The sequence below is a fragment of the Dryobates pubescens genome, chromosome 44, assembly GCF_014839835.1.
Source record: "Dryobates pubescens isolate bDryPub1 chromosome 44, bDryPub1.pri, whole genome shotgun sequence".
NCBI classification, from domain to species: domain Eukaryota; kingdom Metazoa; phylum Chordata; class Aves; order Piciformes; family Picidae; genus Dryobates; species Dryobates pubescens.
Window position 1 is genome coordinate 208,150 of NC_071655.1, and position 12,994 is coordinate 221,143.

General features: G+C 52.7%; 1 protein-coding gene across 1 annotated transcript in view; it reads left to right on the top strand.

The window, feature by feature from the left end:
* Positions 1-12,994, top strand: part of PFDN1 (prefoldin subunit 1) — a 30,760-nt gene that overhangs the window by 8,512 nt on the left and 9,254 nt on the right. The window contains exon 3 of the mRNA XM_054177712.1: positions 6,875-6,959. Coding sequence (XP_054033687.1) covers positions 6,875-6,959 — 85 coding nt within the window. The remainder of the gene's footprint in view (positions 1-6,874; positions 6,960-12,994) is intronic.

A 12,994-nucleotide genomic window follows, 5' to 3' on the forward strand; every position in this document is an offset into this window, starting at 1 on the left:
GGTCACCATTGCTACGTGCTGAAGAAGTGCATTAAAGCAGGGATATGGTGAGGAGAAGCTGCTCATGGAGACTTCACCTCCATCAGCTGCAGCCAGCTGGCAGTTTTTTCCCCAGTGATCTGAATCTCAAATACTAGGAATTCCTGCAGCACAGGGAGGAGGCTTTTGCTTGCCCTTCCCCCCCCCTTCTTTTTTAAAATCCCACTTATGCCAGTTGAATCCTCAGAAAGAATTGGTGGTGTTCTCACAGCCCTGCTTGATTATTTTGAGTTGTGCTATGTTTAATGCACACTCAGAGGTACAGTCCTGCTTTTGCTTTTTAAAGCAGCAAGCGTGGACAATGGTATAAATCTGCCATCTAGTTAAGTGTCTGGCAATGCAGAAACTGCTGTTTGCAAGCTGTGTTACTATCTTGGCTTGAGGTAATGTAATATGCTGTAGCTATTGACAGATGAAAAAGGGAGAAAGCTCAATGTAAACATGGCCTGAAGTGCAGAGCAAAGCCCAGAGCCCCTCTGCAGGGCAGGCTGGAGGCCTTGGGCCAGCCTCTGGAGAGCTTTGAGTAAGCAAACAGTGTGGCACTTTTTGTTCTTTTCCTTTAGCTCCTTAAAGTAAATAGGTTTATGGCTCACAAATGTTCAGCTGAGTAAAAGTTACCCTTGTTGTGGCCTACATAAGACTTGGTTTGGACTGCTGCCAGTGCTGCTAATCCTGGTCTCTGTGCGGGCTCCAGTGCTGCCAGGCTGTTTGCACAGCTCCTGCTGCCCACCAGAGATGCTGCCAGTGTGCTCTGGCCCAGCTCCCTCCCAAACAGCTCCTGCTGCAGATCTGCCTCTGGGTGCAGGAGTAAAATTACATGTGGACTGTACACTGCTGCTCCTGGAATGTGTCAAAAAAGAATCCTCCCAACATAGGATGCAGGATTTGTTTTGCTTGAAGGGATGTGCTCCATCGGCAGGGCCAGGGGAAAAGGTTAGGTTTAACTATGCTGAGGGTGCCCTGATGTGCTGACTGACCACCAGCCCTGAGCCCACCACAGGAGGAGCTGCAGCTCAGCAGTTCCAACTCCAAATGTTTCTGAAAGCTCTCTGGCTAAGGTGTGGGAGCTGCCCAGTGGGAAACTCAGAAGCAGACTGAAAAGTGTGAAACCCTTAGCCATGAACCACAGGATCACAGAATGCCCTGAGTTGGAAGGGACCTCCAAAGCTCATCCAGTCCAAGCCCCCTGCACTCAGCAGGGACATCCTTCACTAGAGCAGGTTGCCCAGAGCCCTCTCCAGCCTCATCCTGAATATCTCCAGGGATGGGACCTCAACACCTCCCTGGGCAACCTGTTGCAGTGTTCCAACAGCCTCCCGGTGCAGAACTTGTTCCTCACATCTAGTCTAAATCTGCTCTGCTCTCATTTCAAACCATTGTCCCTGGTCCTGTCCCTGCAGGCCTTTGTAAACACTCCCTCTGCAACCTTCTTGGAGCCCCCTTCAGGTACTGGGAGGTTACTGTTAGGTCTCCCCGGAGCCTTCTCTTCTCCAGGCTGAGCAGCCCCAGCTCTGTCCTCCTAGCAGAGGTGCTCCATCCCCCTGATGACTTTCGTGGCCCTCAAAGGATGGCAGCACAACCTCTGACTCAGGATTTCCCCCCTTGTTTTTCTCTCCTTTTTTCCTTTCCTTTCCCCCCCTTTCCCCCTTTTCCCCCCTTGTTTTGATATCACTTGCTTGTCTTGTTTGGAAGGGTAGTTAATCTAGGGTGTCTAAAACTGGAATTTGCTGGGGTATGAGCAGTGCCTGTTGTGATCCACAAAGGAGCATAAGCAGACCCTGGGAGAGTGGAAGGGTGCATGCAGTTGTGCATAGCCAGCTCCTGTTCAATCAAGCTAGATTGCTTGGGATCAGCTCCTTGGAAGCCTCTCTTCCACTGGCTTTGAACAGTACTTAAAATGCAGTAATCCCCTGCTGAGTATGCTCAAAGCTTGAGCAGCAGTGCAAGTTCAGAATTAAAAAGCATCTTTAAATAGATAAGGGCATGACTGGGCTTAGCTCAACTGCTCTGCTGGAGCAGCCTCATGGAAAGGCTTGGATTCAGGGTGCTCCATGGAAGTGGCTGTGCTGGGCTACAGCACAGCATGTTGGGCTTTTTTTTTTAGGGGTACAGTAAATGTGTGGCAACAAAGCTCTGGCTCTGTCCACAGCTGATAGTTTTCAGGATCTTTATTGCTGAGATTTTGCCAGCTGCAGTGGGAACCACAGACTGGGGTTCTGATCAGCTGGGCTGGCAGCCAGGCTGCATGGGCTTTCAGGTCTGCTATTTTTCACTACTCTGGCAAAACAGCACCTGTAAAATGCTCTCCCTGAAGCCAGGCAGAGGGATGTACCCCAGTGTCAGGCAGGGGGAGCACAAAGGCTTCCCTGGTATCCCACCGGGTTCCTGTAGCAGGGCTGCCAGGGGCTCAAGGGGGAAGAGTTGCCGTGCAGGCTGGTGGAGCCCCATGCTCTGCTGTGTGGCTCCTTCCCTCTGGCTGTCATTCTTTGATACAAACAAGCTCTTGCTGTGCAGGAGAAAGCCTTGAACCGTGTTCCCTAGGCAGAACAGGAGGAGGAAAGAGTGCTCCTGTCTGGGCCAGGTGCCTGTCCCTGGGGGCTTGAGGGGCAGAGGCTGAAGCTGGGTGCAGCGGGCAGGAGCCGAGCAGAGGCCTCCTCATGGAAAAGCTGAGATCTGAGCATCACTGCCGCCCCACCTTTAATAACTGCAGTGACTTGGGTGTCATGATGAAGGCTGGTGTGTGCTGAACAAACATCTCCATAACCTCATTGGTGAAGTGAAGGATCTTCCAGTGCCTGCTGTGTCCTGAAGTCAAGTAAACAGGCAGAGTTTGGTGCAAACAGGCTGGGCTGTGGAATTACTGACAGCGTCCGGCCAGCGCCGTGGGTGTGTGCCTGTGACACAAAGAAGCAGACAGATGATGCAGCTGACAGCATTGCTGACCTGCCTGGCCAGAGCCTGAAGACATCACTGACCAGGGCATAAGGGAGTGCTGTGTAAACACTGCCTAAAGGGGCACCAGGGGTAGAAATCTGTCACGGGGAGGAGAACCCTTCAGAAAGCAGTGAGCCTCAGAGAGAAGAGAAGCCACCTTTCTCTGCCTTAGGGAAACAAATCCCCATGTGGAGCTAGCTGAGAGAGGAAAATAGAACCCAGTGGGAATATTTAGAGTGGGATTTCTCTTTCAGTTCCCTTGTGCTCTATTTCTGTTCCTTGTGTTGCACTGGAGGAGCGGCAGCCAGTGGGAGCCTGCAGCACAGAGTTGCAGCCGGTTCCGATGCTGCTGGTGTTGGCAGCCCAGGTTTGACTGGGCATGGCTGGCCTCGAGCACCCCACACCTCTGAACCTTTCCCTTCTCATCTGCTTTGGTTTGAATTTTTACTTCTGTCTATGGAGCCCTGGAAAATGGTGAAGTATCCAGAACAGGGCAGGACCAGATGTGGCTACACATTGGCCACAACAACCCCAGGCAGTGCTGCAGGCTGGGGTCAGAGTGGCTGAGAGCAGCCAGGCAGAGAGGGACCTGGGGGGTACTGGCTGACAGTAGGCTGAACAGGAGCCAGCAGTGTGCCCAGGTGGCCAAGGAGGCCAATGGCATCCTGGCCTGGATCAGGAACAGCGTGGCCAGCAGGAGCAGGGAGGTCATTGTGCCCCTGGACTCCGCACTGGTTAGGCAGCACCTTGAGTCCTGTGTCCAGTTCTGGGCCCCTCAGTTTAGGAAAGATGTTGAGCTGCTGGAAGGTGTCCAGAGAAGGGCAACAAGGCTGGGGAGGGGTCTGGAGCACAGCCCTGTGAGGAGAGGCTGAGGGAGCTGGGGTTGCTTAGGAGAAGAGGAGGCTCAGGGGAGACCTCCTTGCTACATCATTTCCTTAGGTAAAAGCTTTGACTGAGATCTCCATAGTTGAAGCTGGAAGTGCTGATGAGTGTTTTGAGTCCTTCTGTTGTAAAGTGAAGGCACAGTTGTAAGCAGGTAGTTGTGGCTGGGGATTTACAGCTTCAGTCTTCAAAACCCTCTGACAGCTTCTCTGGCAGCACCTCTGTGTTGAGGGCTTCTGTCAGGGAATTCAAGTGGGTGGCTTGAAGTTGACGTTGGTGAAGACCTTCTGAAGGATGCTCCTGGCCAAGGCAGGGACTCCTGAGGCGGTGTGTGAATGGGCACAGGGCCCAGCCTGCTCTTTGCTGCAGGGAGAGCTGGGGTGGCTGTGTTGGTCCCCCACTGCCCACAGGAGTCTCCTCAGTGCTAACTTGGGCCCTTCAGTTGTAGTTTGCTGTTGCAGGTCTGCCAGAGCACTGCAGGAGCGTGGCAGGGAGGATGCTTTCCCCAGTGACTGCTGTTGGCATTTGCAGCACAGCAGTGGCCTGTCTTCAGAGGCCTTACTGCCCATGGTGGCTCTCAGCTGGCTGAGGTCACTCAGTGCCTCTGCCCCAGCAGGGACCCTCCCAGCTGCAGATCAAGCTGTGTTGGGGGTTAACTTTGTTTCTTAGACATGAAGCCAAAGTGATGAATCTGGCTGCACAGTTTGGGGAAGCAAATTAAAAGGGATTCCATTCTTCTTTGCTGCCCTCACAAAAAAAGGAAATAGTGAAGGAAATGTTCCTAAGCACAGGCTCAGGAAAGCTGTGACGTGGGAGAGGGCTGATGGCTTTGTTTGCTGAGGGCATCTTGCAGCTTTGAGCTTTCACTGGTGGCAGCTACTGCAGAAGCAAGGCAGAGTTTTAGCCTTCACCCCAGAATCTCCAGGGGATATGTGTGTGTGAAGGCTGCTGTTTGTTCCTGCTGGTACTGCAGGCTCAAGGTTGCTGCTGACCCTGAGCAGTGTCTCCTGCCTGGCTGGACCCAGAGGCTCTGCATTTGATAGCTTCTGTGTCCCGGCAGCATGGTCATGGCTTTGATTTCACAAGACAGCAAACCCCACATTTGAGTTCAGAAGTTTGATGTGTGCTGAAACCTGAGAACATTACCACTGTGTGGAAGTGGGTTGTGGGGGCACTCAATGGAAAGGGGGTGACTGAGGGGGCAGAGTGTGAGCGAGCTGTGCCACCAAGAACAGGAGCAGGCACAGGACAATGACCCCAGTAGGAAACAGGAGGTAAGGCTGGGAAGAAAGGAGGAGAGATTTGGGAAGGTGGCAGTGTGAAATATGCAGTGAAAGTTACTGTAGAGAGGGAGGTGAAGCAGAGCAAGGGAGGGGAGTGGGAGGAAGAGGAGGAAGCAGTTGGGGAGTGCAGCTACTGGAGGCACTGAAGAGAATCTTAATTGCAACCCCGTGCCAGTGACCCTTGGTTCCACTCCCCTGAGCTTCAGGAGTGCAGGGGGCAGGTGGTGTTCTGCTGGGCTGCTGCTGCAGAGCCTGCTGGCTCTCAAGCCATGGCAGATCCCTGCTCCTGTTTCCCAGGCCCGGAGCAGGCACGTCAGTAATGTCACTCGTCGCGGGAGGTGGCGTTGCAGGCTGGCTGCAGATTCTTCTGGAGCAGACAGGGAATGCACTCTGATTCTGCCCTGTCTAAAGCTGCTCATTTTAACTGTGCAAGCATGAGCTCTTGTCACCTGGCAGGAAGACACTGACCCTCGTTGAGGCTGGAGGGAGACCTTGACCTCATTGGTATGACCCGTGGAGGCTCCTTCTAAATCCCCTGGGGGACTTTCTAAGTAGGGAAGGGATGAATCTGTGGCTTGTACATTCTTTATGTCTGGAAGGATGAAAAACAATCATGGAGGGTTCCTAAAATTCATTTGGACTTAGTTGTCCTTTACCTCTGTGTGGGATGCCAGTGCCATGTGCTCGAGAGCTGCTTTGGATGCTCGTGCTCCTTCAGAGGCTCTTCTGAGCAAGTGGGGCAGCTCTTGGCATGCTGACAAGCATGACTGCACAGCTAAGATGTTATGGATGCATCTTTCAAATCCCAGAACACATGAAAAACAGTGGCTGCAGTTTCAGTTAGAAACAACCACCACACCCCCACAGCAAAGCCTTCTGAATGGAGAAAGCATGGGAGCCTTGGAGGTCAGCATGAACTAAAGTCAAGCCCTGAGCAGTGGGAGATGTGAAAGCTCAAGTCAAGGCAGGTGTGCCATGGCCCTGTGAATCTGGTGGAGGCTCCTGGATCTCTCTCATTGAGCCACAAAATGGTTTGGGTTGGAAGGGACCTTCACAGACCATCCAGTCCAGCAGCCTCCCCCCTGCCATGGGCAGGGAAATCTTTCACTAGATCAGGTTGCCCAAAGCCCTGTCCAGCCTGACCTTGAACAGAAGTGGTGCATCCACAGCTCTTCTGGGCAGCCTGTCCCAGTGTCTCACCACTGCCATTGTACAACATTTGTTCCTTGTGCCCAGCCTAGCCCTGCCCTCTGCCAGTTTGAAACTCTTGCCCCTTGTCCTGGCACTACAGGCCCTGGCACAGAGTCTCTCTCCATCTTTCTTTTACTGCAGAGATGCTTCAGTAAGGTCTCCCCTGGAGCCTTTTCTTCTCCTGGCTGCACAACCCCAACTCTCTCAGCCTCTCTCTGTGGAAAGCTTTGGTTTTATTGTGCAGATTTGTTTAGCTTGTGGGCACTAAAATGCTAATGAGTGGCTTTGAGCCCTGGAAAGAGGCTTCTCTAACTGCCATCAACTGTCTGAGATCCTTTTGAAGGGATGAGAGTCTTCTGGGGCCATCTGTGTGCAAGCCAGGCTCAGCGGTCGGTGTGAGCCTTCCCGGCAACTCTTCTGCCTCTGCACAAAGTGCTGCGAGTTGAGGGTGAGCTCCCTGCGGTTCAGTCTGCATGCAGCTGGGTGTGCAATAGGTGTTAAAAACCACTCAACAGTTGTCTGTCTCTTTCTTTTTTTGCTGGCAGGTTTATCCTTCAGTCCAAAGGAGTGATTCACAACCAGCTCTTAGAGAAACAGAGAATAGCTGAAGAGAAAATTAAGGAATTGGAGGTAAGTTTGTGGCAGGGAGCAGCGAGGAAAGCAGAGGGCGGGAGGTCACCAAGATGCTGTTTGCTGCATCCCTCCCTTGCAGTTGGTACTTTGCATCCTGGAGGACTGCAAGCAGGTGAAGTGTAGAACCTCTTAACAAGTGAGCTACAAGTGGCTCATGTCACTTGGTTTCTTTGCTAGATCTGCCCCCCCCCAGCAGGGACTGGCTGATTGCTCTGTGTCCCGATGTGAACAACGGGGGTGAGGGATTCAAGTGAGATCAACAGGACCATAAGAGTGTGTGTGTGGTTATGTGCAGCAGGTAGATGATGTGAAGCTCTGCCAGTGCTGTGGATGTTGCAGGTTTACTCTGGCTCAGGACCATTGCACAAATTCATGGAGGAGAAATCCATTGAGAATTACCAAGCACGTGGAAATGGCATCCTGCTCAGGAAGTCCCCGAGCTAAAAATGTCTGGAGGCTGGGAAAGCATGAGAAGGAAGCAGAGCACTGCCCTCCCTGGCCTTAGACTCTGCCCTAGGCATGCATTTGTGGCTGCTGTTGAAGACCTGATCTAGGGGGAGATGGGAAGATGTGGTCAGAGCAGTTCTGTGTTGTTTGTCAAGGCAAAGAGGAATGTGTGGAAGTGGGGTGTGTGCAGGCTCCAGTGTTCCAGCACACCAGCTAGTGGGGCTTGCCCACCTTTTAGTGCCTCCATGTACAGTGCACAGCTCTGTGGGGAAGATGCTCAAAATGTTCTTCCCCAAGGCCAGCAGTGTATTTAGTGACCCTAAAAGACAACTGATATGAAGCCCCATTCCTTAGTTCTAGGGAAAGGACAGAGAACCAGCTTGACACAACTCAGTCTTGGCTTTATCTTGTTTGGGGAAGGTGAGTGTGTGACACAGCTAGGCAGGGAGAAGCAGGAATAGGAGGTCAGTGTTCAAACCCACTTGAGCCTGTGCAGTTCTGTCTCTGTTGTCTCCTGCTTATGGTAGAGCAGAAGAAGAGTTTTTGGGGTTTTTGTAATTCCCTCTTAAAACTCAGCTTGCCTGGGCAGCTGTGGGCAAGCAATCACCATGGACTGTGGTGCCTGCAGTGTGCTCTGGCCCAGGCACTGAGGGGCTTCTGGCCAGGACAGCTTTTTCTGCACCCTCCATGGACAGGCTGCATTTGGAAGGTGCTGTTAATGCAGACAAGGTACAGGGTTTTGTATGGCCATGTGATAAAAATGATTGCATTCCAGCTACTCTGGAGCCATCCCAGGTGCCAGTGGCTTTCTGCAAAGGCAGCCCTGCAGCTGGGCTTGGAGAGCACCATAGGAGAGTGTCTGGGTTTGGAGGCAGCCTTGGTTACAGCCTGCCTGTTGGGTCCCCTACTGCTGCGTCCCTTGGGCTGTGGTCAGCTTTGTGGCTGCTGTGCTCTGCAGCTGTGCAGCTCAGTTTCTTCCTGTTCCTGGTGGGGAATGATCTGATTCTGATGACCTGAACCTCTGATTGCTGAGTTGAGCAGAATGAATGGAATTCCCCCCAAATTATAACCCTTGCTGTACCGAGCCCAAAGCTGGTTGCTTTGCAGATGTGTTTGTCTGCTTCCTAGCTCCCAGCTGTGTGAGCCTCTGGTCATTGCCACTGAACTGGAGGTCCCAGCAAAGGTGGGAGGAGTGGGAGGGTGGCTGCCACATGGATTGGTTTTTCTTTCTAACCAGCATAGGTAAGGCTCAGGTTGCCAAAACTGCCAGCAGTTTGAGTGAACATTCAGGGCCAGCTTTTAACTACTTTGCTTCCAGCTGGCTGACAGTTCTGTGGAAGAGGGTTTTCCTTAAGCTCAGGATTCCCAGGGAGGAGGAGAAGCTTTTAGACTGGCAGCTGCTGGAAACTGAGGTCTCAGGGGAAGTACCTGAGTCCAAGTCAGAGTAGGGGATTTTGCTGTCCTGAAAGCAAGTTGTGAGGGAAGCAGGAAAGAATGTGAACCTTTGACCTTGTGCTTCCACTGCATTCTTGTACAATAAATACCAAACCAAGAGAGGCTGAAACTTCCCCCTACCTGTCATGGGAACCTGAAGGGTTTCAGTGCTTGGGTTTATATTTGACACTGTTAACCACCACAGTGCTTGCTTGACTTCCTCACTTAGTGTAGTTGATTGGAGCTGCTCAGGGGCACTTCCATCCATCCCTGTGGCTGTTCTGGCTACCCCTGGAGAGTGAGCTTAAGCCAGTTAGGCCTTGCTGTCAGGATGCTCTTGCCAAGGCGTTGTGGTATGTGTGCATTTGATACCAGCCTGAATCGGAGGAACGCTCTCGCTGCTTGCCTGGTGCTGTTTGCAGGGAAGCACAGCACAGAGGGCTGTGTTCACTGAGCTCTTCTGTAAATGCAGCCAGCTGCTTGGCAAGGAGGGCTCTTGAGTACTGGCTGTTGATGCAGATCTGGACTTTCACCTGCCTCAGAGATGTCAGCTGGGTTTCCTGCCATTCACTGCTCCCACAGTGCACTTTGAAAGCTGTGAGCTTTTGCATCTGTAGTGAAAATTGCTCTTCTCCCTCCTCTGCCAGTCTCCCCTGCAGAGCACCATTGCTGTTACTCTTTGCCTCACTTGCCTTCTCTTCACTTCCCCTGCTGTTGAACTGGTGCATTGAGGGGAGACCACCTCACTGTCTGCAGCTGTGTGAGAGGAGACTGGAGTGAGATGGGGCTTGGTCTCTTCTCCCTAATGACAAGTGACAGGACAAGAGAAGAGGCCTCAGGCTGCACCAGGAGAGGCTTAGGTTGGACATTTGAAGGAACTTCTTGACTGAAAGGGTTCTTGGACAGTGGCACAGGTTGGATCTCCATCCCTGGAGGGGTTTCAGAGAGGCAGAGGGCTGTGGTTTAGCATCAGACCGGGTGAAGCTAGGTGGTGGCCATGGCTGCTCCTGCAGCACCAGGGGAGGTGGCTGCTCAGCAGCAGCGATTGGATTTTTCCAGCCCTGATACTATCAGATTCTTGTTGTGCTTCACAGTCAGAGGGGTATGTGTTCAATCTATTTTGAAAGCATTCTAAAGGGATGAGCACAGACTCTTTTTAGCTCAGCAATGTTTGTGCAGTATTAGGAGAAAAAGCAAGTAATGTTTTTCTTGCCTTGTTTTGAAGGAAACCTGATCTGTGAACAATGCTTTGTGTCAGGAAGTGTTATCCACCTCCATTGTGGGGCTGGAGGGATCCTGGTTTCAAATGGGGCATTTTCAAAAGAGCCAGCTCTGTGATGTTCCAAAGACATGGAAAATTGATTCTTGGTCAGGGGTGGGGAGAGTGATTACCGTGGTGTGTTCTCTGCTCCCATCTGATAGCCTGGCTCCCCCCTGCTATATTCAGCACATTTGGTTGTCAGGCGTTGGCAGCCCAAATGGCTAAAAATAACAAACAAGGAGGGGGCTCTGCTGGGCAGCTCTGTCCACCCTGTGCCACTGAACTTAGCTGCATTGTGGAAGGGGAAAAAGCAGCCTGCAGCCTCTGCCTGAACTGGGGTTTGGTTCTGACCCCTGAGCACAGGATCGCTGTGTGTTTGTCTCCCAGGCAGTGAGGCTGAATGTTGGCTGCTGGTTGCTTGCCTCTCTGTCTGCCTGGAGCAGGACATCTGAGCAGGAAAGCTGCCCCAAAGTGCTTGGTTTCTAGCTCAGGAATTCCTCACGTGAGCCCTGCAATTCTGTCTCCATTTGCCCTGTCCAACACAGAGGATTTCTTTGCTCTCATTGATGGTGGACGCCTGTGGCTTGGCTGGTGCTGCAGGGCTCCTTCCTGGCCAAGTCAAGCAGTGTCTGCATTGCCATGCCTCGTGGTGAGCAGACACCAGAGGTAACAACAGACTTCTTCCCTGGTGCTGCCTGGGCACGAGCTGGCTCGTGCTGCAGCTTCCATTCTTCTAATCTTCTTTCTCCAGGAGCTTTAAAGTGGCTTTGCTGCCGCCCTGAGACGCAGTGGTGGAGCCCCCCTTCTCCAGCAGTCCACCAGGGCATTTCTGGTGGTTGCCACAGCCATTTTTGTACCCTGTGGGAGCAAAGATTTAAGCAGGCAAGGTGTGGCTGGGGGGAAGTGCTTGAGCCTGGGAGTTGGTGTCCTCTGGGCTGTGGCTGGGGTGGACCTGCTTGGTGTGGCCCTGACGTGCTGTGTGGCAGCTCCGAGCAGCCCTTGGGCTTCGGCACCGAAAGCAGCAGGCTGGAGGCCAACCCTGAGGGTGGCTTTAATGATGTGAAAACAAATCTCTTGAGTTTTGTGGTGAAACCTGCAGGCCACTGAGCAGCTGTCAGAAGGTAGCAACTGTGAAGCTGTTCCCAAGAGACCAATTTCTTCCTGCAATTGACGGTGCAGGAGCTCATCCCATGGTTAGCTCCAGGAATGTGTGAGGGGCTCTCTAAATAAACAGGGGGCAAGAAGGAATGCTGCTGCTTGCTTTGGAGAGGAGCAGCCTCAAGAGCAGCCCTGTGTGCTGTAGCCTGCAGCAGGCTTTGCTCTGGCTGAGTGTGCTGTTCTCCTGTTCCATGGCTGGCAGGCAGGCACGTACCCAGCACGCTGTGTGAAGCAGATGCTGGCACAGAAGCTTCCCCTTCTTAGCAAGTGTGTGCATAGACAAGGCCAGTCCCTGGCCTGCCTTCAGCCCTGTTGGCTTTCTGACCTGAGGAAGGCCAGTGTGCTCCTGTGGAGCCAAGCCTGGGGCTCTGGCTGCCATTGTCCTTTGCAAAGGTACAGAGCTCCTCTGGCAGGGGGTGTGCAGGTTTGGGGCATTGCTGGGGAGCTGCTCTGAAAGGTGGGGTGTTGCAGGGTGCCTTGCTTTGGGGGGTTTTGTTTGGGTTTTCTGTTTGAATGTTGGTTTGGTTGGTGGGGCATTGTTTTCCCCCTTCTTCCCCTCTGGCTTTACCATATCTGATGTTTGGGAATTCAGAGTGGTGGTATCTGCTCCTCTTGCCCCTGGATCCCACACTGCAGTTTCATCAACTCTCTGGCCATCTCCAGATGTTGCCTGCACTCACAAGGGATGCTTCTGGAGGGTCATTCATCCTTGGAGCTGGTGATCTCCCTCTGTTTGCTGTGGAGGGAGGCTGAGAGCTGATGTGGGGCCAGGTGGAACACGGAAGTGAAGCTATCATGTAGGATTAACGTTTGGCCTAGCATGAATCCATGCAAGGAGGAAACTCTGGAGACTCCAGGGGTTGTGGAGGTTGGTGGGAAGGTGAGTTGCAGAGCCTCATTGCACCCTTCTGAGGACCAGGTCAAGCAGTAGCCTTCATCTGCTGTGATTTTGGGTGTCTGAGGCAGCTGCATGTGTCTGGGCACAGCCCTTCGGGCTTGGTGATGTCAGTTCCTGGGAAGTACATTTTATCATCTTGTGTTGGCTTCTGTCATCCAGGCCTGAGTCTGTGCCCTCCCTGAGGACTTGCTCCTGCTTTTCAGGCTGCAGAGCTGGAGGCTTAACTTGCTTTTGGAGGACCTGGGTGGTCCAGCTGCCTGCCTAATCCTGCTGTCAGCTGGGGAGCATCCACAGGCACAGCCTGCAGGGGCAGGCTCCCCTCCACGGAGATGCCTGGTTTGAAGAAGGGAGTATCTGAGGCTCATTTATTCCTCTTTCCTTCTTGGAGGCATTCTCATTCCTCAGCTTTGACATGAAACCTTTCTCTGAGGAAGAGGAAAAAGCAGCTTTAAAATGCTGGGCAGGTTGAGAATGTGTGGGGAAGGCCTCTGAGCTTGGAAGAGACCTCAAGGATCATCTAGTTCCAAATGCCCATGGCAAGGGGGTTGGAGCTAGATGATCCTTGAGGTCCCTTCCAAGCCTCACAATCCTCTGGTTGGACTGGGGCCATAGACATTTAAGGGAAACCCAGGGGGAGCTGGGGCATAGCTAATGCTGCTCTAGTTCTTTCTGTTCCCTGAACCAACTCTCTGGTTGGCAACATGAATAACAGGTCTCACTGCTTGCTCCCAGGGCTGTGAGGAAGGAATGACTTCACTCATTTCTTGCTGTTTAAAGCCTTCCAGCCTGCCCTGATGGCATTTGTCACAGCACAAGAGCTGCATTCTTGCAGCC